The 24,753-nt window shown below is 37.5% G+C and overlaps 1 protein-coding gene and 1 pseudogene across 3 annotated transcripts in view; one reads left to right on the forward strand and one right to left on the reverse strand.

Annotated features, from left to right (window-relative positions):
* PSPC1 (paraspeckle component 1) overlaps positions 1-24,753 on the reverse strand; it is a 111,559-nt gene that overhangs the window by 57,869 nt on the left and 28,937 nt on the right. For both annotated transcript variants that reach the window (XR_013998075.1, XM_081126862.1), the window contains exons 5-6: positions 19,017-19,101; positions 7,213-7,318 (exon numbers count right to left, since the gene is read on the reverse strand). Coding sequence is in view for 1 of the 2 variants with exons in the window: in XM_081126862.1 (XP_080982988.1) it covers positions 7,213-7,318; positions 19,017-19,101 (191 nt within the window). In the remaining variant the exon portion in view is untranslated. The remainder of the gene's footprint in view (positions 1-7,212; positions 7,319-19,016; positions 19,102-24,753) is intronic.
* On the forward strand, positions 8,577-9,069 carry LOC308553554 (large ribosomal subunit protein eL21 pseudogene; annotated as a pseudogene). The gene has a single exon. The product of its transcript is annotated as a large ribosomal subunit protein eL21 pseudogene (transcript).

Raw genomic sequence — 24,753 nt, forward strand, 5'->3', positions numbered from 1 at the left:
TTACAGTGCTTAAAAAAACCTTAACTAATTTGGTGATGAATTTAAAAATCAAGCCTTTCATATGACTTACAATTTTTTTCTTCCTCATCCAAGGATATGGTTTTATTGATTTTACAGAGAGAGGAAGGGAAAGGGAGAAACAAAGAAACAACGATGTGAGAGAGAAACATCGATTGGTTGCCTTCTGTATGTGCCCTGACTGGGGATCAAACTCGAAAACCAGGTATGTGCCCTGAGCGGGAATCAAACTGGTGCACAGGCCAACGCTCAACCAACTGAACCGCTCCAGCTAGGCTCATATAACTTATAAATAAAAAAGTTTCTAATTAAATTTAAATGCCACATATTTTTCAAAGGATATCTATTTCATGGGTGTTAAGATAGAAACTTCTTGTTGCTATACAAGTTAGAGCTTATTTTATAGTTGAGTGCATTCTTTGAAATAAGGAAGTTTGAAAATGTTCTAGGGACAGCCCTAGCTGGTGTGGCTCATCTGATTGAGCGTTGTTCCATGCACCAGAAGGTCGCCAGTTCAATTCCCAGCCAGGGCACATATGCAGGTTGCTCATTTGATCCCCGATTGGGGTACACAAGACTCAGCCAATCAATGTTTCTCTCTCTCTCAATAAAATATATATATATATTTAAAAAAATAAAATTTAAGAACGTTCTAGGGACAGAAAAACAGGAACGAAGGTCAGAAAAAAGGGCACCAATGACTTGAATACTTTTAGCTTCACAAACATACTAAAGAATCATGGCTTTTAAACAGCTGGGGAAGAAAATACTCGTAAATATTTTTCAGAATGTTAAGCGGCATTCATTCATCTACTGCGAACAATGAGACTCTGTCAGTTATCATTAAGAACTTGTGAATTTTAACATATTTGAAGTATTCTTGTTTGCCCTACCATTTTGCCTCCACACAACAAAAACCCAAGTCAGGTCAAGTCTTTGGAACTAACTCCAGTTTATGAGAAATTTAGAAATAAAGAAACAAACACAACCGCAAGAATACAATCAACAAAATTCAGGATGTGAGATACTGTATACAACGAAACTCAGGAAATATTGCCCTGGCTGGATGGCTCAGTTGATTGCAGTCCTATACACCAAAAAAAGTTGTGGGTTTCATTTTAGACAGGGCACATATCTAGGTTTCGAGTTCGATCCCTGGTTGGGGTGTGTAAGGGAGGCAATCAATTGATATTTACCTCTCTCTCAAGTCAGTAAATATATCTTTGGACCCTGAGTCCTCAAGCTTCTTTTGCAAAATAGCTTGGCCCCATTATACAGTGGACAATGGAGAGGTTTGGACAGTTAATGGCACCGTTAAGTTTAACACTATCCTGCAGCTAAACCTGTTTTGCCCTTCTGAAAGGGAAGTGGATAGAGAATGAGGCCTCCTTAGATCAATGTGTCTTTTCCATACATGCAAGCCATTATGACTCTCAGAAATGATCCTAAGCTATATACTACCTGTAAACTACATCTCTCTATAATTTGCTATAGAACCTGAAAAAATATATACCCAAGTGGAAAGAAACATCCCAAAATGGATGAATGGATTTATCAGTATTTGTCAATCCTTAAGATATTAAAAATGACTGTCCTTGTTTTACAAATAAAGTCTTCACATGGCCAGAGGTGTGGCTCCAGAATATCAAAGCCCACTAAATCCTTTTATATACTCAAAAACCTCCCATTAGGCTCAAAATGCTTATAATTGGCTTTATGAAACCAATGTTCTTCTAGGAAAAGCTTGCATTTCTTTCCCTATAGCTCTGAAATACAAATATCTGGTAGTAAACTCTTATCTAGGCCATCTTTTAAAATGCAAGTTTCTGGGAGGAATCCTTATTGAAGGGAAAAAAAACAAAAACAAAAACAAAAACCGTAGCCATCTAAGTAAATCAATTTCACTTATTTCAACTATTCCTTTTTAAATTAGTGAATTTTTAATAAAAGCTATTGAATATCTAGATATTTAAAAGTAACATGAAATACTGAAACACTGGGGAAAGTCTGTAAAGCTGATTTGGAGCTGCTGATGTAATGTCCTGTGCTTTGCTTAAGGTGTGTTTCTTGAAACTGAGTGTGTGTTTAAAACTTGTTCATAAAAGTCAATCTAAAGAATGCTAACTGCTTACTTTATAATGGTCACTAAAAAATCAAAAGTTTTTAAGAGTTAAGAATTTTAATTAATTAGAAATTGTATGGTTTTAATAATAGAAGGAATAAGGTATGGAAATATATTTTTAATGTCAAAAATAGAAAGTGATTTGTTCTAAAGCTGGTTATTTCTGAATGTTAGGTAAAAAGGCTTGTGAAAGTTATAAAAGGTTTGTAAATAAAAATGTTAAAAGGAAATTGTGTGAGACAGGCCGGAAATTGTGTGAGACAGGCCAGTAAGTCAGAACAAGCAGAATAGAGAAACTGAGACAGCAGCTTGTAACCAGCTAGAAAATCTAGCTGCCAAGGAGTTTGCACCCATCTATAAGTCCTATTTTCCCTAAACCGAAGACACTTTAAATGGTTTTCACTCTTCCTCCCCAGCCAGAGGGTAAATAGTTTAAATCTCCCTACTCTGGGGAAACAGATAATACAAATCGAATTAGTACCATTTGCTGACCACACCCAAGGACAAATGAAGTTAAGAGAATAAAGCTCATTTTGGTATGTCAGCCTAAAGCTGATGAATTCAATGAATATCCTCTCCCAAGATGTCCCCTAAACACCCAGTCTTTAAAATCCCTCAAAATGAAGGCACAGCGTTTGACCGCCTGAATAATAAATTTAGTTAAGTAAATACACTTAAAGATAAAAATTAAGCTAATATAAAATTAGAATCTGGTCCTTTTCAACATTGTTAAACGGGCAAGAATTTTCCTCTTGTTTTTTCAGATATAAGGAGACATTTTTTAAAGCAATTTGGTGAATTATGTATTTTTATCCCTACCCTATCCGTCCAGAATTTGGCAATTCTTTTTCCTTTCTTTTTTTTAAATTTACCTTTATTGTTTAAAGTATTACAAATGCCCCCTTTCCCCCCCATCGATCCCCTCCTCCCTGCACTCCACCCCCCTGGCCTTCACCACACAACTGTCTGTGTACATGGGTTATGCATATATTCATATAAGTTCTTAGATTAATCTCTCCCCACCCACCCCTGCCTTCACTTTGAGATTCATCAATCTGTTCCATGCTTCTATGCTCTGGATCTAGTTTGTTCATCGGTTTAGTTTGTTCATCAGATTCCACATATGAGTAAGATCATGCGATACTTGTCTTTCTCTGACTGGCTTATTTTGCTTAGCATAATACTCTCCAGGTCTCACCATGCTGTCTCAAAGGGTAAAGGATCCTTCGTTTTTATAGCTAAACAGTATACCATGGTATAAATGTCCAAGAAGATGCTTGATATGATTTCAATCTTCTTGAACTTGTAGAGACTTGTTTTGTGTCCTACCATGAGGTCTACCTTTGAGAATGTCCCATGTGCACTTGAGGAGAATGCCTATTCTGCAGCTTTGGGGTGTAATGTTCTGTAAATGTCAATTAAATCCATCTGAATTAGTGTGTCATTTAGAGTCACTGTTTGTTGATTTTTTGTTTGGAAGATCTCTCCAGTAAAATCAGTGGGGTAAAGAGGGAATCTTAAAGGCAGCCAAGAGAAAAGCAATCTGTTACCTACAAAGGAGCTCCCATAAGGCTGTCAGCTGATTTCTTATCACAAGCTCTATAGGCCAGAAGGGAATAGGATGAAGTACTCAGGGTAATGCAAAACAAAGATCTGAAACCAAGACTACTCTATTTGACAAGGTTATCATTCAAAATAGATGGTGAAATAAAGAGCTTCCCAGACAAACCAGCATTACAAGAAATGTTAAAGGGACTACTGCTATAGGAAGTTGAAATAGAGAAACATAGGCATAAAGAATTAAAATGGCAACAGTAAGTACCTATCAATAATAACCTTAAATATAAATAGATTAAATGCTCCAATCCAAGGACAGTGCATAGCTGAACAGATAAGAAAACAAGACCCAAATATGTGCTGTCTACAAGAGAATCACCTCAGAACAAAAGACTCACACAGGCTGAAGAAAAAAACAAAACTTCTGGAGAACTTTAAAGAAGAGAATGACAGCAATACAGTCATAGTAGGGTCATTTGGCAATTCTTAATGAGTGAGTCATGGCAAAACATTTCTTTGCATGAATTCATAAAGACCAGTTTCCAATTGTGGTTTTATTTGCCAAGACTTTGGGTGGAATGTCATGTCTGAGAGAGAGATGCCTGGGCTCCAGATGTGTCCAAAAAGCCTAAGCAATGAAGACTGACTTTGAAGCCAGTAAGAGCACCTTGGAGAAATGGCCTGATACCATGCTTGGTCATATGGTTCACGGCAGTCTTTCCAGGTAAGAAACAAAGGCTGCTTTCCTGAGAGGTGGCAAGGAAGAAACCTCAAGACATTTTGGGAACCTCGGGAACTTGAAGAATTCACCCAAGTCTATAGGTACTGCAGGCAAACCTGTTGGCAGGTGGCTCAGCTTCTTTGCCCTGAGGGGCTAATTAAAGGTCGACCAGGAGGTTCCAGTGAAGCAGAATTTAAAAGCCTATTATGATCAATTGCTACTCTTATTGTATTTATGCAAATAACCAAGCCAAATTGAAACTTATCTTAAAACACCTTGCTGACCAGTCACAAATATACTTGTGTTTCCATGTCCAAACACTGTTGACTGGTGACGAAATAACTCGTTTCTGCACTTACATTAATTTAAGTAATTTTAAACACCTTGCTGACCAGTCATGACGGAAAAGTAACCAGCTGAATGGGTGAGTTCTAGCTCAAAATAGCCGGTAAAAAAGGTTTAATACGGTAAATAATTTGGCCCTTTAATATAAGTGAGGGTGATTTTAGGGAGAAAAACTGTGTTTCAATAGACTATAGAACACAACTGTGAATATTAGACTATAATTCAATTAATTGTCTAAAAAGTTTATTTTTCACCTATGAATTGAACTGGATCCTGAATTTATCTAGTGTTCTTAAATATTTGGCTACAACCCTCCAAACTAGTGTTTCATTTTTCTCCCATCCTTTGACTTAGAATTATTGAGAACTAAAACATTTTCCTTCCACTGAACCATTTGTTATAATTCTTGTTGTTCTGGCTTTTACCCCCATACTACTAAGATTTGTAACAGTTTGTCTCCACCAGATTACAAGCCCTACTCGAATTCAGGGAATACCACCAATACCACCTCTAGATACCATCATCACCTCCTTCTGTGCCCAGGCCTCACAGTCCCTCTGACAGAAAGAAAGGATCTCCTGGCTTTGAAGGAAAACTTCATCCCTCTTCAGCAAGTAGTAGCGGTTTCCCTTTTCTTTGAAAGAATTCAGAGCCAAGATCCTCGAAGGCGGTATGTGGTAGGCTTAGACAGACATGAGCAGAGCAAGGACAATGGGCCAGGTACAGAAGGTTACCAGGAAAGAAAGCCCCAGGTGCCTAGTAACAGACAATTGTACAGTGGGAGCTGGCCCCCACACTGTGGCCTTTCCTCCCCAAGCATATCAAGAGTCATGTGGTTTGGACTTCCTGACCTTTCCTCCCTATTGATAACATCTAGACCTCATTTATATTTCAGCTCCAGGCCCAGGAAAGCAACAAAACCAGCCACAGCTGACCTCAGGAACAGCTGCATTGGATAATGACCCCCTGCGCCCTGGTGCGGAGAGACAACTCTGAAAGTACACACCTGGAAAACTGCTGAATATTCTATTGAGGTCTTTCCCTGGGACCTCCACACTTAAAACCCTTAGGACCCAGGACCCAGTATGCTCCCCACCCAGAAGCACACCCTTGGCCTTTCCCTTTCCCTTCCCCCTCCCCTCAGGCATGTTACCATTAGCTTCCTCACTCCCAAGCTCCAAGGATCCTTTCTTTGCCTCTATATCTTGTTTCCTAAGCCCATTTCTTCTAGGAATTGTTTTTACTACCTCATGACTTACCAAATAAATGTTCTCTTATAAAAAAAATTTTTTAAATAAATCCTCAGGAGAAGATAAAAAATAAAAAAGGAAAAATTAAAAAGGAGAGAAAAACTTATGAACTAAAAAGATTGAATTTATCAGACAATTTGAAGAAACAAAGTGTTTTTTTAAAAAAAACCTTTAACGCTTGGACAAATTTAGGCTTTTATTAGTTAATACTAATAAAACTGACAAGTTTTAAGATATAAAGATTTTTTTCAAAATGAGTCCTGCCCTGGCCGGGTGATTTGGTTCATTGGGAAGGTCATCCCAAACACCAAGTGGTTGCAGGTTCAATGCCCAGTCAGGGCACATACCTAGGTTGTGGATTCAATCCCTGGTCGGAGCCTGTACTGGAGGCAACCGATGGATGTTTCTCTCTCTCCACAAATCAATAAAAACATATCCTCAGGTAGAGATTAAGAAGAGAAAAAAAAAAGAGTCCTTATTTTGAAATACACATTAAAATACTGATGAATGAAGTTAGGAATTTTATACAAAATAATTTGGGAAAGTGGGTATACTTAAAGATGAAGAGAAGATTAGCTGGTGTTGGTAACTATTACGCTTGGGTGATAAACCCGTAAGAATCTATTTTTATAATGTCTAAAATATTCCAAAATAAAGAATTTTTACTTATCAGTAAATGGTAAAAATCAGTTAAGTGCAGATGAATTTATGATTTCAAATTTAGTAACATAAATGTTTTAAAAATAAACTAAAATTGCCGGGCAGGCATGGCTCAACGGTTGAGCACTGATCAAACTATGATCCAGGAGATCGCAGTTTGACTCCCGTTCAGGGCACATGCCTGGGATTGCAGGCTCGATCCCCAGTAGTGCGGGAGGCAACCGATCAATGACTGTCTCATCAGTGATGTTTCTATCCCTCTCTCAGAAATCAATACAAGATATATTTAATAAATAAATAAATAAAATTGAAGAAAAATTAAAATCTATTTCATGAACATGAATATTAGCTTCAGAAACTAATTCTAATTTACTACCTAAAAGAGGTTTAAAAAAATCATTTGTTTAACATACACAAACACGAAAAATTCAGAAAGATTAGAAAATACACTAATATATAAAGCAATACCTAAAGAATTCTAAACATATATTGACCACCTGACAAAAAATAATTTTAATTAACTAGAATTTTTTACTTACATTTTCCATATAATTTGGCTTAAAGCCCTCTTGCTGTCGCCTCAGTTCCTCCTGTTCTCTGTGTCGAATCATTTCTTCCTCACGACGACGATGCTCTTCTTCATGTCTAAAAGATGTTCAAATAAAAACTTAAGCATGATTGTTTTGTAAGCCATAATCAGGTATTTTATTTCAGGTTAAAATCATTTATGTAAGTTAAATTATGTCAAATCTGTCAACAATGACTGGCTTAGCAAATTTACCTTCCTCCTTCTACTTTGCTCTAAACTTTTAATAAAGCAAATAAACCAAAAAAATAAAGTAATTTAATTAGGATAAATCCAAAACAGTATAGTTAAATGCTTACACTAAAAAAAATTCAGAGTCCAAACACTCAAATATGTACTATTTAAAAGGAAAAGTATGGGATCATTGGCATAGCAAAGTTCTCAAGGACATTCAAAAAATACCCCTATGTAAGCCAGTGCAAAGGACTGTACTGCCTAGACAAAAATTCTATTACATGTAGGAGATCTTAACAAACCCTCCCACTCCCATTTCAACAACCCACTGGGAAATTCCCCTCGAGCAAAGGTCAGGTAACCCCCGATTTTGAAAATTACATTTTATAGAACAAGCATTTACTTACTTGAGACAGACCACAGTGACCTGCAAGGCCTAAAATAGTATTTGCTATCTATCCCTTTTCCCAAAAACGTTTGTCAGCCTCTGTCCTAGAGGTATATTCAAGCATTAAGGGGGGGAAAAAAAAAATCACACCATATAAATGTGGAGGATTACTATTAAATCAGTAGTTATAATGTCATTAAGAGGGAAATCCTACAAAATATTAAAAAAATAAACTCACATTATATTGGCATCTAAATCAAACGCACCTATGCATGCCCTCCACCCCTAAACAAAAAAGTAATTTAAATAGTAAAGACTAGCCCAGGGGACATATGACAGTGTCTGGAGGCATTTTTGTTTGTCATAACTGGGGGATGGTTCTACTGACATAAACATCCTACAATGCCTGGGACAGCCCCCCCCCCCCCCCCCCCGAATTACCTTGCCCATGTCAGTGGTACTGAGATTAAAAAACCCTGATGTAGCCCTGGCCAGTGTGGCTCAGCTGGTTGAGCATCATCCCGTGCACTGAGATTGTCAGTTGGACTCCTGGTCAGGGCACATGCCCAGGTTTCGGGGTTGATCCCTGGTGGCAGGGATCCCTGGTGCTTGATGGAGGCAGTCCATCAATGTTTCTCTCTCATTGATGTTTCTCTCTCTCACTTCCTCTTAAAAAAAAAAACCAATGAAAACATTCTTTTAAAATAAACAATAGCCTTTTGGACATAACCGCCATCTTGCAGTAATTCACCAAAATAACCAACACAAAGGGAAAGAGGAGAGGCACCCACTATATGTTCTCTAGACCTTTTAGAAAACCTTTTAGTTGTTCCTTTGGCTACATACATGCGCATCTAACAATATCTAACAAGATATTGTAGAAATCAAGGGAATGGGCACTATTCAAAAAGTTAATGCCCCACAAATGCTACCATGGCAAAACTGGAGGAGTCTACAATGTCACCCAGCATGCGGTGGGGCATTGTTGTGAACAAACAAGTTAAGGGGGCAAGATTCTTGCGAAGAGAATTAATGTACTTATTGAGCATATTAACCACTCTAAGAGTCAAGATAGCTTCCTGAAACGTGTGAAGGAAAATGATCAAAAAAGAAGGAAGCCAAAGAGAAAGGTTCAACTGGGTACAACTGAAGCATCAGCCTGCTCCACCCAGAGATGCATACTTTTTGAGAACCAATGGAAAGGAGCCTGAGCTGCTGGAATCCATTCCCTATGAAATCATGGCATGATAAGTGTTTAAAAGAAAAAGACCTCTGTACTGATAGAAATGTTTTCCTTACTTGGGTAGAAGTGTGGTGTCCCTTCCCCCCAAAAAATAATTAAAGAAAACTTTACACCCTAAAAAAAATTTAAATAAATAAACAAACAGTAAAGACTACATAACGCTGACAGGCCCCTCAGTAGGTGCCATTTTGCAGGTTACTCTTTTTTTGTTAATGTTTTTATTGATTTTGGAAGGATGGAGAGATGGGGAGGGAGAAAGAGAGAAAAAAACCATTGATTGACTGTCTCTTGCACACCCACTACTGGGGAATGAGCCCCCAATCTGACCAGAAATCGAACCCAAGACCTCTCGGTGCATGGAGTGACACTCAACCAATTGAGCCACACCAGCCAGGACCCCAGGTTACTCTTATAAGCACCTTTCTACATTGAGTGTAATATTCAAAATTCAAGAAACTTTGTTGTTGTTTATTGTACAAGTCCAAGAACTAAAAGAAATGATATCTCCCACAATCAGCAGAAAACAATGGCTGTTAAGACGTCACGTCAGACCACATGCAAGTAACAAAACAACATTCCTAAGGCATTTCAAGCAAAATCTGAAGTATTTTGAGAATTATGTTTAAGTTCTCAATATAAAACTCTATTCATGTAAATTAAATATTCAACTAAATTGGTTAATCCATTTCTTGGACTTAAACACACTCATGAATTTTAATGTTAAAAAAATACTTTCAGACAAATACCACATTTCACTTATATGTGGAATCTAAAGAACAAAATAAATGAACAAAATTGAAACAGGTTCATAGATACAGAAAACACCACACTGAGGGGGGCAGGGTTGGAAGGCTGGGTAAAAAAGGAAAAGGGCCTGGCCAGGTGTGGCTTAGCAGTTGAGCACTGACCTAGCACCCAGGAGATCTCGAGTTTGATTCCCGGTCAGGTCACATACCTGGATTGCAGGCTCAATCCCCAGGTCAGGGGCATGCGGGAGGCAGCCGATCAATAAGCGACTCTCTCATCATTAATGTTTCTATCTTTCTCTCTCCCTATCCCTTTCTCTCTCTGAAATCAATAGATATATTTTTTAAAATTAATTTTTTAAAAGGTAAAAGGATTAAGAACTACAAATTGGTAGTTACAAAATAGTCACAAGATGTGAAGTATAGCATAGAGAATAGTCAATAATAATCTAATAACTATGTATGCTGCCAGGTGGGTACTGAAAATATTGAGATTACTGTGTAAAGTATATGACTGTTTAACCACTATGCTGTACAACTGAAACTAATATAAAATATTGTTGAATGTAAACTATAACTAAAAAATAAAATTAAAAAAAGAAAATAGTTTCATATTCATACACAGCTGACAATGTAAAGAATTACAGATAAAATTTCCCTTATTGCCCTAGCCGGTTTGGCTTAAGTGGCTGAAGTATCAGCCTGCATACTGAAGGGTCCTGGGTTTGATTCCAGCCAAAGGCACGTATCTCAGTTGCAGGACAGGCCCGGGTTGGGGCACGTGTGGGAGGCAACCAATCAACGTGTTGTCTCTTTCACATCAATGTTTTTCTCTCTCTCCCCCCGCTTCCTCTCTCTCTGAAAAATCCTCAGATGAGGATTTTTTAACAATTTCCCTTATTCAGAAACTCTTACATCCACATGTGTTTTGGAATTGAGTTTTTCTGGTTTTAAAAAGGGTTGATGTAAGAATCGAACCAGCAATCCTTCAGTGCACAGTGTGATGTTCCAACCGAGCCACACAGGCCAGGGCTTGCCCTTTTTATTTTATACACATACGTAGCACATGAATTTTGTAAAATGTATTGTAACATTTTAAAATAAAAACCAGATAGCATATTTTAAACAAAATTGATAATGTACTTCTCAGACTGTTAAAGAAATTTTTCTGATAAAATGTGAGAACCAACTTACAAATCACTATAAAAAATATAGTAAAACATCAAAATCGCTCTAAACATTTTCTATTTTTTCCTTCCTTTCCTTTGTCCATAAATTCAAGTTTATTTTTTATTTTGAACTAAGCTGTGATTATACCATACTGACAAGTTCATAATCTAAACTCACAGACTGCACACAGGAACATTGCCGGTTGTATGTATGTTTGCTTTACACTTTTTCTAGTCCACAGATGCTTTAATTATCATCTTGATATTTATACTTAATGTTTCTTCAGGTTATAGCCACAAATGAAACTAATAGGTCAAGAAATGTGACAAATTTAAACATCCTTCATGTTATATTTAATTGAAACTGATAAAACCTCAATTTTAACTTGAAGCCTACTAATTGATTTCAGGTCTCATATATTTTTGTAGAACTCTGAAAAACAAGAGGTTCTAGGCACTAAGCTATGATATGACTAGTGAGAAAAATACTGTTGGCTCTTTGTTCCTGTTCAGCACTATGCCCTTGAAACCTTTCACAGGCCCTAGCCAATCCAAGATCTTTATGTCAAATGACATAAAGGGGAAAGAATGGTGGATGAGTAGGTGAGTAAGTAGGAGGGCAGTCAGAGAAGAAATGAAGGAATAAATGAACAAACAACAGATGAACAACTACTAAGAGGACAAGTCACAGCTTGAACCAGCTCATCTAACTCCCTTGTCCTGGCTTTCCATCTTCACGACCACAGCCTCTGGAGAATTAAGTGACCCATGAAAAACTAAATAATTTGTAACATTGAAAAGAAAACTACAAACTTGTACACCCCAAATAAATTGTTGAATTTTCTCAAAATATACTTTCTTTAAGCAAGTTTTTTCAATCTTCCAACTAAGTCCCAACTACTTGGCTTGTTAACAATTGATGTTTCTTACTTTTTTTAAAAAAAATTTTTATTGCCCTAGCAAGTTTGGCTCAGTGTTTATTAGAGCGTCGGCACTCAGACTGAAAGGTCCCATGTTCAATTTTGGTTCGATGGCCAGCCCCAGTCATGGCGAATGTGGGAGGCAACCAATCAATGTATCTCTTTCACATGGATGTTTCTCTCTCTCTCTCCCCCTTCCACTCTTGGAAAAAAAGGAAAAAGAAAAAAAGTATTGATTGATTTTAGAGAGGAAGGACGAGAGAGAGAGAGACAGAAATCAATTTTTGTTGTTTCACTTATTTATGCATTTGCCATGTGCCCTGAATGGAAATTGAACTCTCAACCTTAGTGTATGTGATGACACTAACCACATGGGCCCAATTAACGCTTCTTATGTGATAGCAGAACAGTCAGATACATCTCTTCAGTTTTACTGCTATAGTTTTATTTGCTTTTGTCTTATGAGTATTATTAATATGAAATTAACTTCCCAGACACAGCAATCTTTTTCCTTTCCCTTGACACGTGCTGCAAAAACTACTGATGTTAAGACAAGTTGTTCACATTCTTAAATCAAGATTATCACAATAATTTCAAAAGGAACTCCCCACCACCAAGCACAGGGTAAGCCTGTTAACAGATTTGTCGCTGAATGTATCTGCTAGAATGTAAGCTACCATAAAGATTACCCATCAACCTGGCTGGTGTAACTCAATGGTTGAGCATCAACTCATGCACCAAGAGGTTGCCTGTTTGATTCGCAGTCAGGGCACACTGCCTGGGTTGTGGGCTTGATCCCCAGTAGAAAGAGTGCAGGAGGTAGCCAATCAATGTTGATGTTTCTCTCTCACCAATGTTTCTCTCTCGCTCCCTCTCCCTTCCTCTCGCTCTCAAATCAACAAAAGCATATTTTATTTTACTGTTAGTAAACAGTATTCTGAATTTCAAGTTGAATCTGATATATCCCTGCATATTAAATAAGATTAATGAAAAAACATTCAATGAAACACTGCCATATACAAAGAACACTTATTACATCAAGCAACCAATATTTTACCTATTATGAGACTAAGTAACCTATTAAAAACTCCAGTAAGTACTCCATACTGGTTCTGTACACTTCACTTGCCTTTTTTTTTTTTTTTTTTTATCCTCACTTAAGGATATTTTTTCCTTTGCTTTTTCAGAGTGAAAAGGGGGGAGAGAAAGGGAGAGAAACATCAATTTGAGAGAAACACATCAATTGGTTGCCTCCTGCACAGGTACCGGCTGGAGCCAGGGATCAAGCCTGCAACTGAGGTTCGTGCCCTTGGCTGGAATCAAATCCAGAACCCTTCAGTCCGAGGGTGGATGCTCTAACCACTGAGAAAACCGACAAGGCTTCACTTGCTTTTTAATAATCTGATCATTCCAACTATCTACCTCCCTCCTATATAAGTTCCAAAGTGGCAGAATGTGTCTTTTGTTCCCCATTGTATCCCCAATACCTAAAGTACTTTTTCTTTTTTCCCTCTTACTTGTAACTAATTTTAAATTTACAGAAAAGTTGCAAAAATAGTAGAGAGTTCCTATAAACCCCACATGCAGCATCCCCTAATATTAACACCTTGCATAACCACAATATCAATTATGAAAACCAGGAATTAACACTGGCATAATACTATAGTTAAACTACAGATCTTATTCAAATTTTTCCCCACTAATGTCCTTCTTGTTTCCCAGGACCCTATCAAGAATCCCACATTGCATTTAATTATTACCTCTCCTTAGTCTCCTCCAGTCTGCAAAATTTCAGTCTTTTCTGGTCTTTCATAAACATGGCACTTTTAAAGAGAACTGAGTATTTTGTATAATGTCCATCAATCAACCAATGAATACATAAATGGAACAAATCGATGTTTCTCTCTCTTTTTCTCTCTCTCCCTCCCCCCCTTTCCCTCCTCCATCCCTCTCCCCTTCAAATCAATAAATTAAAAAAAAAAATTTAAATCCAACACTATCATTTTTTACTTTGTTGTTGAAACTGTTCCAACACTGGCCATAGGGGCTCCTTCAATTTGGCTCCAGTGTTCTTTCAACATGTCCAATCATTTTTTTTAAAAGACTTTTTAATTGATGATGGGGGGGGGGGAGGAGAGGGGGAGGGGAGAAAGGGGGAGGAGGGGGGAGGGGAGAAAGGGGATTGGAGGGGGAAAAGGGGGAGGAAAAGGGGAGGGGGAGGGAGGAGAGGGGGAGGGGAGAAAGGGGGAGGGGAGAAAGGGGGAGGGGAGAAAGGGGGAGGAGGGGGGAGGGGATTGGAGGGGGAGGAAAAGGGGAGGGGGAGGGAGAAACATGGAGCAGCTGCCTCCTGCACATCTCCTACCAGGGCACATGCACTGACCAGGAATGGAAACAGCAACTTTTTGGTGCAGGGGATGAAGCACATACAACTGAGCCACAGGGGCAAGGGCATGTCCTATCCTTTTTTGATTATGTTCTTACTATCTGGCAAAAAGATTCTAAGCTCATCCTAAACTTTTCAGTCCTAGCCAGTACTCAGGAGTGGCTCAGTTGGTTGCTGGTTCAATTCCTGGTCAGGGCTCATGCCTGGATTACTGGCTCCATCCCCACTAGGGGGTATGCAGGAGGCAGCTGATCATTGACTCTCTTATCACTGATGTTTCTATCTCTCTCCCTCTCCTTCTCTCTGAAATCAATAGACATACAAAAAAAAGATATTAAAAAAAGTTTTAAAATAATATTAACAATAAATGAAGATAATTTTTAAAAAACGTTTTCAGTCCTAGATCAACCACTTTCTCCAAAAAGCCCTGGTTCCTTTTAGTGGAGAATGGATGAGCCCACCTTTCCTGAGGCATCACTGCTTCTAGGTGGACAGGACTATGAAATACATGTACGCACATGAACCCACACAAATACATCTGTATTTCTGTATCTGTCTAAATTAAACACAATGAAATTCATACTGACACCTCTGATCCCAATTCACCACCACAGGATTCATTTTAATTTTAGCCTTGTTCCTTTCTTTCGCCACCAATAAGAAACCTGGGTCTCATCTAATTTATTCATCTGTTCACTTTTTTTTTTTTAATATATCTTTATTGATTTCAGGGAGAGGAAAGGAGAGGGAGAGAGATAGAAACATTAATGATGAGAGAGTCATCGATCGAGCCCGCAACCCGGGCATGTGCCCCGACCGGGAATCGAACCCCGACCGCCTGGATCCCAGGTCGACGCTCAACCACTGAGCCACGCTCGGCTGGACTCATCTGTTCACTTTTAAAGTATATACATTTCTCAATAAAAACCTGATCAAAGAGAAAACAAAGAGCATACATATAAAGTAGTTTCAGAATTACTAACACATTATTTCAGTGAGAAACACACTTACCAACTACATTCTATTGTTCTTTTTGTCACTGGCCTATAGTATCCAGTCAAGATACTGTTTTCCTAAGCTATTTAGATTTCTTATTTTCTTCCCCATCTGCTTTCAGTGTGATACTATTCTCTACTTGTAATATAGTTAGGTACATTTACTATGTTTGCACCATATTTTGGGTTCTCCAAAATCCTCTCTGGTTTCAATTATTTTTTCAGCACATGAAGGGTAGCGTACTAATTTTAAAAGCCTAGTTGTCAAACATGGAGAGGCTTGAAGGGTATTAAGCTAAGTGAAATAAGTCAGAGAAAACAAATACCATATGGTTTCACTTATATGTAGAATCTAAAGAACAAACTAAACAAAACTGAAAGAGACTCATGCACAGAACAGACTGATAATTGCCAGAGGGGAAGTGCATTGGGGGACTGGATGAAAAGGGTGAAGGGATTTTTTTTTAAAATATACCTTTATTGATTTCAGAGAGAGGGAGAGGGAGTTGAAACATCAATGATGAGAGAGTAGTCACTGATTGGCTGCCAACGGGGGTCAAGCCCGCAACCCAGCCATGTTCCCTGACCTCCGGGGAATTGAACCGCAGTCTCCTGGATCCTAGGTTGACGCTCAACCGCTAAACCATGCCCAGCCAGGCAGGTGAAGGGATTGATAGCTACCAATTGGTAGTTACAAAACAGTCATGTGGCCCTGGCCCACGTAGCTCAGTCAGTTGGAGTATCATACGTGCACCAAAGGGTCGCAGGTTCAATACCCAGTCAGGGCACAAGCCCAGGTTTCGGGTTCGATTGCTGATTGGGGTGCATATAGAAGGCAACCATTCCATGTTTCTCTCTCTCTGTCTCCCTATAAAATCAATTAAAAAAAAAAGCATGTCCTTGGGGAAGGATTAAAAATAGTAACAAAATAACAATAGTCATGGGGATGTAAAATACAGCATAAGGAATACAGTCGATAATACTGTAATAACTATGCACAGTGCCAGGTGGGTCCTGAAAATGTCGGGGTAATATATTGTAAAGCAGATGATTGTCTAACCACTATGCTGTACACCTGAAACTATTACAAAATAATACTGAATGTAAATTATAATTAAAAAATAAAATTAAAAACAGAAAAGAAAAACTACCACTATTACCACTATGGTCATATAAAATGAGTTTGGTTTAAAAAAAAAACAAAAACAAAAACCCTAGCTGTCAAGTACAGTCATACTTCTGTTCTCGCACTTCTCTCATCTCAAACAATTTGGTTCCTGACCAAGTTGTTCACAGAAAAAAATGTCTCAAAATGTCCTTAACCAGGGTTTTAGACCTGACAACCCCTTCATGCTGATACATCAGCATGACAAAGTCTCTCAGGCCACAAACAAAGGAGAGAGTGTGCCAGTGTGAATCAGTTTACATACAGCTAAACCTTGCCTTATTAACATCTCAGGAAATTGTGCTGTGAATCTTTTTGTGGGTTTGTTTTTGTTTGCTTTTATTTTGGCAAAATGGACGATTAGCACAATTTTAAAACATAAAGAGGATATCAAGAGTGCTAATGTTCCGCTGGTCCGTGTGCTCTGTGGTAGAGCATCAGCCTGAGCACCAGAGGGTCGTGGGTTCAATTCCCACCCAAGAGCACGTACCTGGGTTGCAGGTTCCATCCCCAGCCTGTCGGGTGCAAGAGGGAGGCAACCAATCAATGTGTCTCTCTCACACTGATGTTTCTCTTTCTCTCTCTCTCTCTCCCCTCCCTTCCACTCTCTCTGAAAATCAACAGAAAAATGTCCTCTAGTGAAGATTTTTAAAAAAGAGTGCAAATGTTGCCCTGCCCAGTGTGGCTGTTGTACCAAATAGGTTGCCGGTTCCATTCCCGGCCAGGGCACAGACTAGGGGCATGCAAAAGGCAGTGGATCGATGTTTTGCTCTCACATCAGTGTTTCTCACTCTCCCTCCCTCTCCCTTCCTGTCCCCTCCCTAAAAAAAATTAATTTAAAAATGTTAAAAAAAAAAAAAAAAAAAAAGACTGCTAATGTGCTAGGGGTGTGAAAGAAACAATGATCACAGTGAATTGAAGAGGCAGAAAAACTGCTGTTGATGTGGATAAACGAAAAGCAGTTAGCCAATGACTGCTAGAGGCAGCGATGTGTAAAAAAGTGAAGATGCTGCATGCTGACCTGAAGGACACCCCTATAATGAGTGCTGAAAGGGATTCATTAAAGGCTAGTGGGGGTAGTTGAATAAATTTAAGAAGTGTTTGTTTATAGATTAAACAGTACATTTGACATTTACTGTATATAAGAAATGTTAATGCGGAATCGTTTGGGGTCTGGAATGAATTCAATTTACATTATTTCTAATGGGAAAAAATGATTCTTTTTTCAAACAAATCGCTTCTTGAACAGCCTTCCGAAACGAATTAAGTTCGAGAACCAAGGTTCTACTGCATAAGTATTAAAGCTCTGTCCCTATAGCGTTAGAGAAGTTTGAGACTTTTTAACAATTCCCTAGGTTAGAATGCTGGTGTGGCCTGTCCAAGTACCACAATTTGAGAATAAGTAGGTTAGGGTAAAATCAGAATATTTCCAAGATGGAAATATAGCCTGGCTGGCGTGGCTCAGAGGTTAAGCATAGACCTATGATCCAAAAGATCTCAGGTTCCATTCCCAGTCAGGGCATATACCAGGGTTGGGGGCTCGAACCCAGCAGGGGGCATACAGGAGGCAGCCAATCAATGACTCTCTTATCATTGATGTTTCTATCTCTCTCCCTCTCTTTTCCTCTCCAAACAAACAAAAATACACACACACACACACACACACACACACACACACACACACCCCCCCAGGTACAAAGTTGGAAAAAAATAAACTAAAATATACTGAATACTACCTATCCCCGCCGGTGAAGACACTTCACACTCATTCACGGTTTTTTACTTTCTTCATTTTTTATTTCCCATGAGCACCTTACTTTCTATACAAGAACTTACTACACTTTTCAAAATTTTATTTGAAAAACAAACTAAGTTTGCTTTAATCTATCATAGATTCGTTCATAACATTTCCTAATCATTATGATTTTTAAACTTTTAAGAGTTAAGCCCAGCCAGGCCGGGCATGGCTCAGCGATTGAGTGTTGACCTAGGATTCAGGTGATCGGGATTCGATTCCTGGTCAGGGCACATGGCTGGGTTGCGGGCTCGATCCCCAGTCAGGGGTGTGCAGGAGGCAGCAGATCGATGACACTCTCATCATTGATGTTTCTATTTCTCTCTCTCCCTCTCCTTTCCTCTTTCTGAAGTCAATAAAGATTTATTTTTTAAAAAAAGTTAACATTTATCTCATATTTCACAATTAAATATTTATAGGTACATGGAAAGCTGTTCCAGAAGCACAAAGATGCATAAAGGAATTCATAGTAGTTTTATACACAGTAAAAAAATTAAAACGAAGAGAAAATGCAGTAAATCATAGTGCATTCTTACAATAAAATATATGCAATAATGCCTAGGCCCTGTATGTATGGTCACAATGTATGCAATTAAGCTAAAAAATCTGAAGAAATTATGCTACTTTGTGGAATAAATCGCCAAGTACAGTCAAAAATGGACAATTTTTTTGTATTTTCCAACTTATACGATTTGTTTACAATGGGAGAGTGAAGTTTTATTAGTAAAAACAAAAACTATGTGTATTCACATTTATGTTACAATGTTTTGCATTTTTACCTCAGTTGTATTTGCTTCCGTTTTTGCAGCTCTTGGTTTCTGAGTTCTTCCAGGCGCCTGAGTTCTTCTTGACGCCTCATTAAATCTATAAAATATTAATTACCAATTAACATTTTAGCTTCCCTTGTGTATTTTTATATCAATGAGCATGTAAACTATTATGAGCAATATACATATTAATTTATTCAAATTCATGCACCTGGTGTCTGTCTATTATATTATCTTATAATAAAGGATTATAAGCTATGTAATTAATCAAATTAATATTCTTTCTGGGCCTGCTTCTTCACGTGTATGAAAAGAATAATAAAATTCATCCTTTTATTCAGAAATTAAAATAGGTAATTTTTTTTAACATGGGGATGAAAACATACTAAAAAAAGAATAAATGATAGCTGTATTTTCACTTACATCTTTTAAACAAATTAGAATTTTTCAGCAGCAAGTGCAAAGCCCAAAAAGACGCCTTGGGAGACATCAGCAGAGGGCATGTAAGAACCAGACCAGATAAACAGTAAGAATAGTGATAGGACACTGCATAAAGCCCAGAAAACATCCCTCCCAACACAGTGTAAAATTCCTCCGACACTGAAAGTCACTGTCTTATGAAAGAGGGCAATGAGGAAAGAATTCCTGAAAGAGGAAAAAGGCTTAATACTGAGATGAACAAGATTTTTAAACAAGACAAGCACTCCCACTGTCACTGTACTTGCTATATCAAGAACAAGGGTTCCACAGTAGCATAAGATAACAAAAAGTACATTTGTGCCCGGCCGGGAGTGGCTCAGCGGTTGAGCGTCGACCTAGGATCCAGGCGATCAGGGTTCGATTCCCGGTCAGGGCACATGCCCAGGTTGTGGGCTCGATCAACGACTCTCCCGTCATTGATGTTTCTATCTCTCTCTCCCTCTCCTTTCCTCTCTCTGAAATCAATAAAGATATATTTAAAAAAAAAAAAAAAAAAGTACACCTGTTTCACACATCTGAGGAAGTAACGGATTAACTTTCCAAGTGTTAAAATCTTTATAGTATCTTACCAAATTTTGTGTGCATACAAGGATAGACTAAAAGGTACCAAAATATTAAAATATTCTGAATGGCTCAATTGGTTGCTTTTATTTTCCTTGTCTCTCATCATGTTATCTGAATTTCTAAAAATGAACATAAATTATTTCAAGTTTCTTAATAAATCACTACATTCAGAACTTACATAATACTAACAGTTTCAGTTAACTTTCTATATGACAATAACCCTATCATCATAACCATAACAAGATTGGCATCAAAGCCCTAACAAGGTAAATATTATCCTCCCATCTTATAGACTGGAAACAATTTGTGCATTATGTCACACACACAAAAGATTCAGATAGATTATAAATGTGCTCTAACTATTCAGCTATTGCTCAATTCAACTGGAATACACAGCCAAATCTATCTTTATTCCAAAGCTCGTTCCAAAATGCCAGTATCCCAAACCTGGATAACCAGATGTAACCAGGAAACTTAAAAAATAAAAATTAAAAAACAGATTTTGGGACTCTTCAGAAAAGTCAGTTTTGGTATATGGGATAGGGACCAGGTAATTATAATATGCCCGTTGAGATAACACTTAGCAATCTTAAAGGACATCAAATACGACTACAATTATTTTAAACAGTTACACAATTGTCAACCATAACTAACTGCTCGTTAGAATTAATTAAATACCTTTTAACCACAGACCAATTAAATCAAAATGTCTTGGCATGTGGAAAAGACATGTCCTTTTTTTAACCTCCCTAAGATGATTCCATTGTTCAACCAACATTAAGTCACACAAAATTACTTTAATGGGAGAAACCTCGTAGGAAATTCTTCAATAAGCCAAGGTATGAAAAATGTCCTACTATCATTAAGTATCCAAGAAAGTCAATCAAGTATACCCTGTAAAAATTTTATCATAGTTTTGTAGGTTAGCTGTTCTTAAGTTACAGACTGCCTACCATATATAATTATAAATGTAAAAATATGCATTACAGCCCTGGCTGGTGATGCTCGTTCCATGGTTAGAGCGTCAGCCCATGCACCAAACGGTCTCGGGTTCGATTCCTGATCAAGGGCACATACCGGGGACAACCAATAGATGTCTCTCTCTCACACAGGTATTCCTCTACCCTCCTCCCTCCACTCTCACCCTTCCATTATATCTTTAAAAAAAAAAAAAATCAACTCTCTAAAAACTATCAATGGAAAAAATATCCTCAGGTGAGGATTAACAACAAAATATATATGTGTGCATTACATTTTTGCCCATGAAAAAGTATAAGAAAAGGGCATTAATGTTTGTTTTCTGACAACTGCATCTTCTTCTTTTAAGCTGTGCCAGGTCATAAAGCTGCTTTAGCCTCTCGGATCACATTTCCTTACCTATAACTTTGGTATAATAATTAGCTCAAAGGATTGAACAATCCAATTATCAGATAAACATATTATCTGATACTAAATAGAGTAATATCAACTTGAAACAAAACTACCATTTTACATTTACACCATTTTTTAAATTGATCTGAGAGAGTAAAAGGGGGGGAAAGAAAAAGAAAAACAAGAAAAACACTGATTTGGTGTTCCACTTATTTATGCATTCATTGGTTCTTTTTTTTAAAATTAGAGGCAGGGCTCTTTATTTTTTTATTTTAAATATATCTTTATTGATTTCAGAGGGAGGGAGGGAGGGAGGAACACCAGTGATGAGAGCAGTCATTGATCGGCTGCCTCCTGCACGCCCCCAAATGGGCATTAAGCCTGCAATTCGGGCATGTGCCCTCACCTGGAATCGAACCCACAAACTTGGTGCATAGGGATGCTCTAACCAACTGAGCTAGCCAGCCAGGGCCTAAATTATTTCTTTTAAGTTTTATTAATATCCAAAGTTCCTAAATTTTCACTGAAGTGTATATATCTATACACTGAGACAATAGCAGCCTTCTGGGTGGGGAAATTACTAAAAATATATATAACTAAGTATGTTTTTATCCTCTGATCTAGTAAACCACACACTTATAGGAATTTTTCTTAAAAATATAACCAAAAGGTATCCATAATAGACATGAAGACATCAGCTGCAGTACTACTGATTACTAGAATATATATTTAAATGCTTACCTAACAAATTTAATAATAAAAGAACACAAAATTTTATTGATACTATAAAATTTCAATACATCATAAACATAGATACACAGCGAAAGGGAACAGAAGGGAATATAGACAAACTTAAAGTTCGTTTTACTAGAATGTAAGAAACTGTTTTTTCAATTTAATACTCTTCAAGTCATGAAAACTGAATGTATGCTCTCTGAACTAGTAAGTCCACTTTCTAGAAATACAAGGATTGAATCTACAGATTGAAAGGACATATCTATTCCCAAGGAAAGGTTGAAATATTAGGGAACACAACACAACTTGAACACAATAACAGACAGAGAGAAAGATATAATAAAGCAAGTATGATAAAATGTTAACAACAGAATCTAAGCAGTGAACACCTTAATATTCTTTCAAGTTTTTTGTTTAAGATTTCTTGTAACAAAATTTTGAGGGGGAAACATATCCAATTCATATATGGAAGCTTGGCAAAAGGATCAAGTCACTTACAAGGGGGCGGGGGGAGGACAGGCTTATTTCAGACTTCCCCACAGAAACATTCAATGCTAGAAGACAATGAGACATGTTACCAAGTACTTAAGAAAGGGCAGGAAAATCCATGAATTTTTACAATTCGAGAGCCAGTTTAAAGTACAAGTACCATAGAGAACTTTACAACATGCAAGAAGTCCAGGAATGTGGTTTCTGAAACCCTTCTTTAAAATATTATGAGGGTAAACATCAGTCAATCAAGTGAGGAACAGAAAAGTCATGCCTCAACCTATTTAAAATAAGGTTAAGATTTATTTATTTTTTTACATATATCTTTTTTATTTCAGAGAGAGGAAAGGAGAGGGGGAGAGAGACAGAAACATCAATGATGAGAGAGTCACTGATCAAGCCCACAACCCGGGCATGTGCCCTGACCAGGAATCGAACCCCAATCACCTGGATCCTAGGTCGACGCTCAACTGCTGAGCCATGCCAGGCCGGGCAAAATAAGGTTAAGATTTAAACACATATAATATTGAAAAGATGGCTGCACCTACCTCCACATTCATTGGAGCATTATTCATACTAGCTAATATATGGGAAAAACCTGAGGTCTGTCAATGGATGACTCGATCAAGATGATGTGGTATAGGGGGCATAAATGGTGAAGAAAGGAGACCTGACTTGGGGTGGTAAACGTACAATATGAAATTATGTACCCCTGAAACCTATATAACTTTAGTCACCCCAATAAATTCAATAAGATATATATGTGTATGTGTGTGTGTGTGTGTATATATATAAAAGATGTGGTATATATGACATACAATGTGGTGCATATACATAGACACACACATGCACACCTATATACATATGTACAAAAAGATACACACACACAGAGGAGTATTATTCAGCCATGAAAAATACATATATCTTAGCAAATATTTTTAAATATGTTTTTATTGATTTTAGAGAGAGAAACATAGAGCCTGTAACCCAGGCATATGCCCTGACCAGGAATCAAATTGGTAACCTTCTGGTGCACAGGATGATGCTCAACCAAGCCATACAGGCCAGGGCCATCTTAGCAAATTCCTATAAATGCTGATATCCTGCTATTGAAACAACATGGATGAACCTTGAAGGCATTATGTTCAGTGAAATAAGCCAGAGAAAAACAAACACTGCATGGTGTAACTTATATCTGGAATCTTTAAAAAGTCAAACATAAACAACAGAGTAGAAAAGTGGTTGCAGGGGCTGAGAGGGGGAAATATGGAGAAGTAGGTAAAAGGGTACAAGCTTTCAGCTAAAAGAAGAGTAAGGTCTGAGGATTTAAACTATAACATGGTGACTACAGTTAGTAACACAGTATTATATAATTGAAAGCTGGTTAAAAAGAACAGAACTTAAATGTCCTCATACACATAAAAAAGATAAATAAAACCAGCTTTATATTTAAAAAACATTAAGTCAATGTGATAAAGCCAGACAAATTGGAAGCAAAATTAATAAAACTTAAGGGGAAAAGAGAAAGGAACTGAATATACCTATTTTCTTGTTCTTTTTTCCTTTGATAACCAGAAACAAAAAGATGTAATTTAAAGGAAATAAATGTACTTCTATTAGTTGATTTATCAGTACAAAGGCATACATAAATAATAACATAAAGGGATTTGGATCTAGAAAGGACTAAACAAACCTCAGTAATTATTAAAAGTACTGGTGTGTCTGATAAGAATCGACATTTACAAAAATTTGCTAAGATGTACATAAATATTCACTGCAGCGCTGCTTTCTCTAACAAAATGGAAAGAGAACTAAATGTCAATCAGGAGAGGGTGAGCCAAATTAATTACAGTCATTTAACAGAATATAGTGCAGCTATTTAAAAAAGGAGACAGATTAAGATATACATACTTATGTAGAAAGTACAATAAGCAAGGTGCAGAAAGAGATAAACGTGTTTTTGTTGTTGTTAAATACACACCTCTACCAAGATATGAAAGATTTTTTTCATTAAAAGATACAAAAGAAACTTAAATACAGAAGAAACAGTGATTCCCACAGAAAACAGAAGGTGGGGCAAGGGAGGAGGGACTTTTTCTGCACTGTTTGA

Source organism: Miniopterus schreibersii (genome assembly GCF_964146895.1).
Source record: "Miniopterus schreibersii genome assembly, chromosome: 2".
In the NCBI taxonomy this organism is placed as follows: domain Eukaryota; kingdom Metazoa; phylum Chordata; class Mammalia; order Chiroptera; family Miniopteridae; genus Miniopterus; species Miniopterus schreibersii.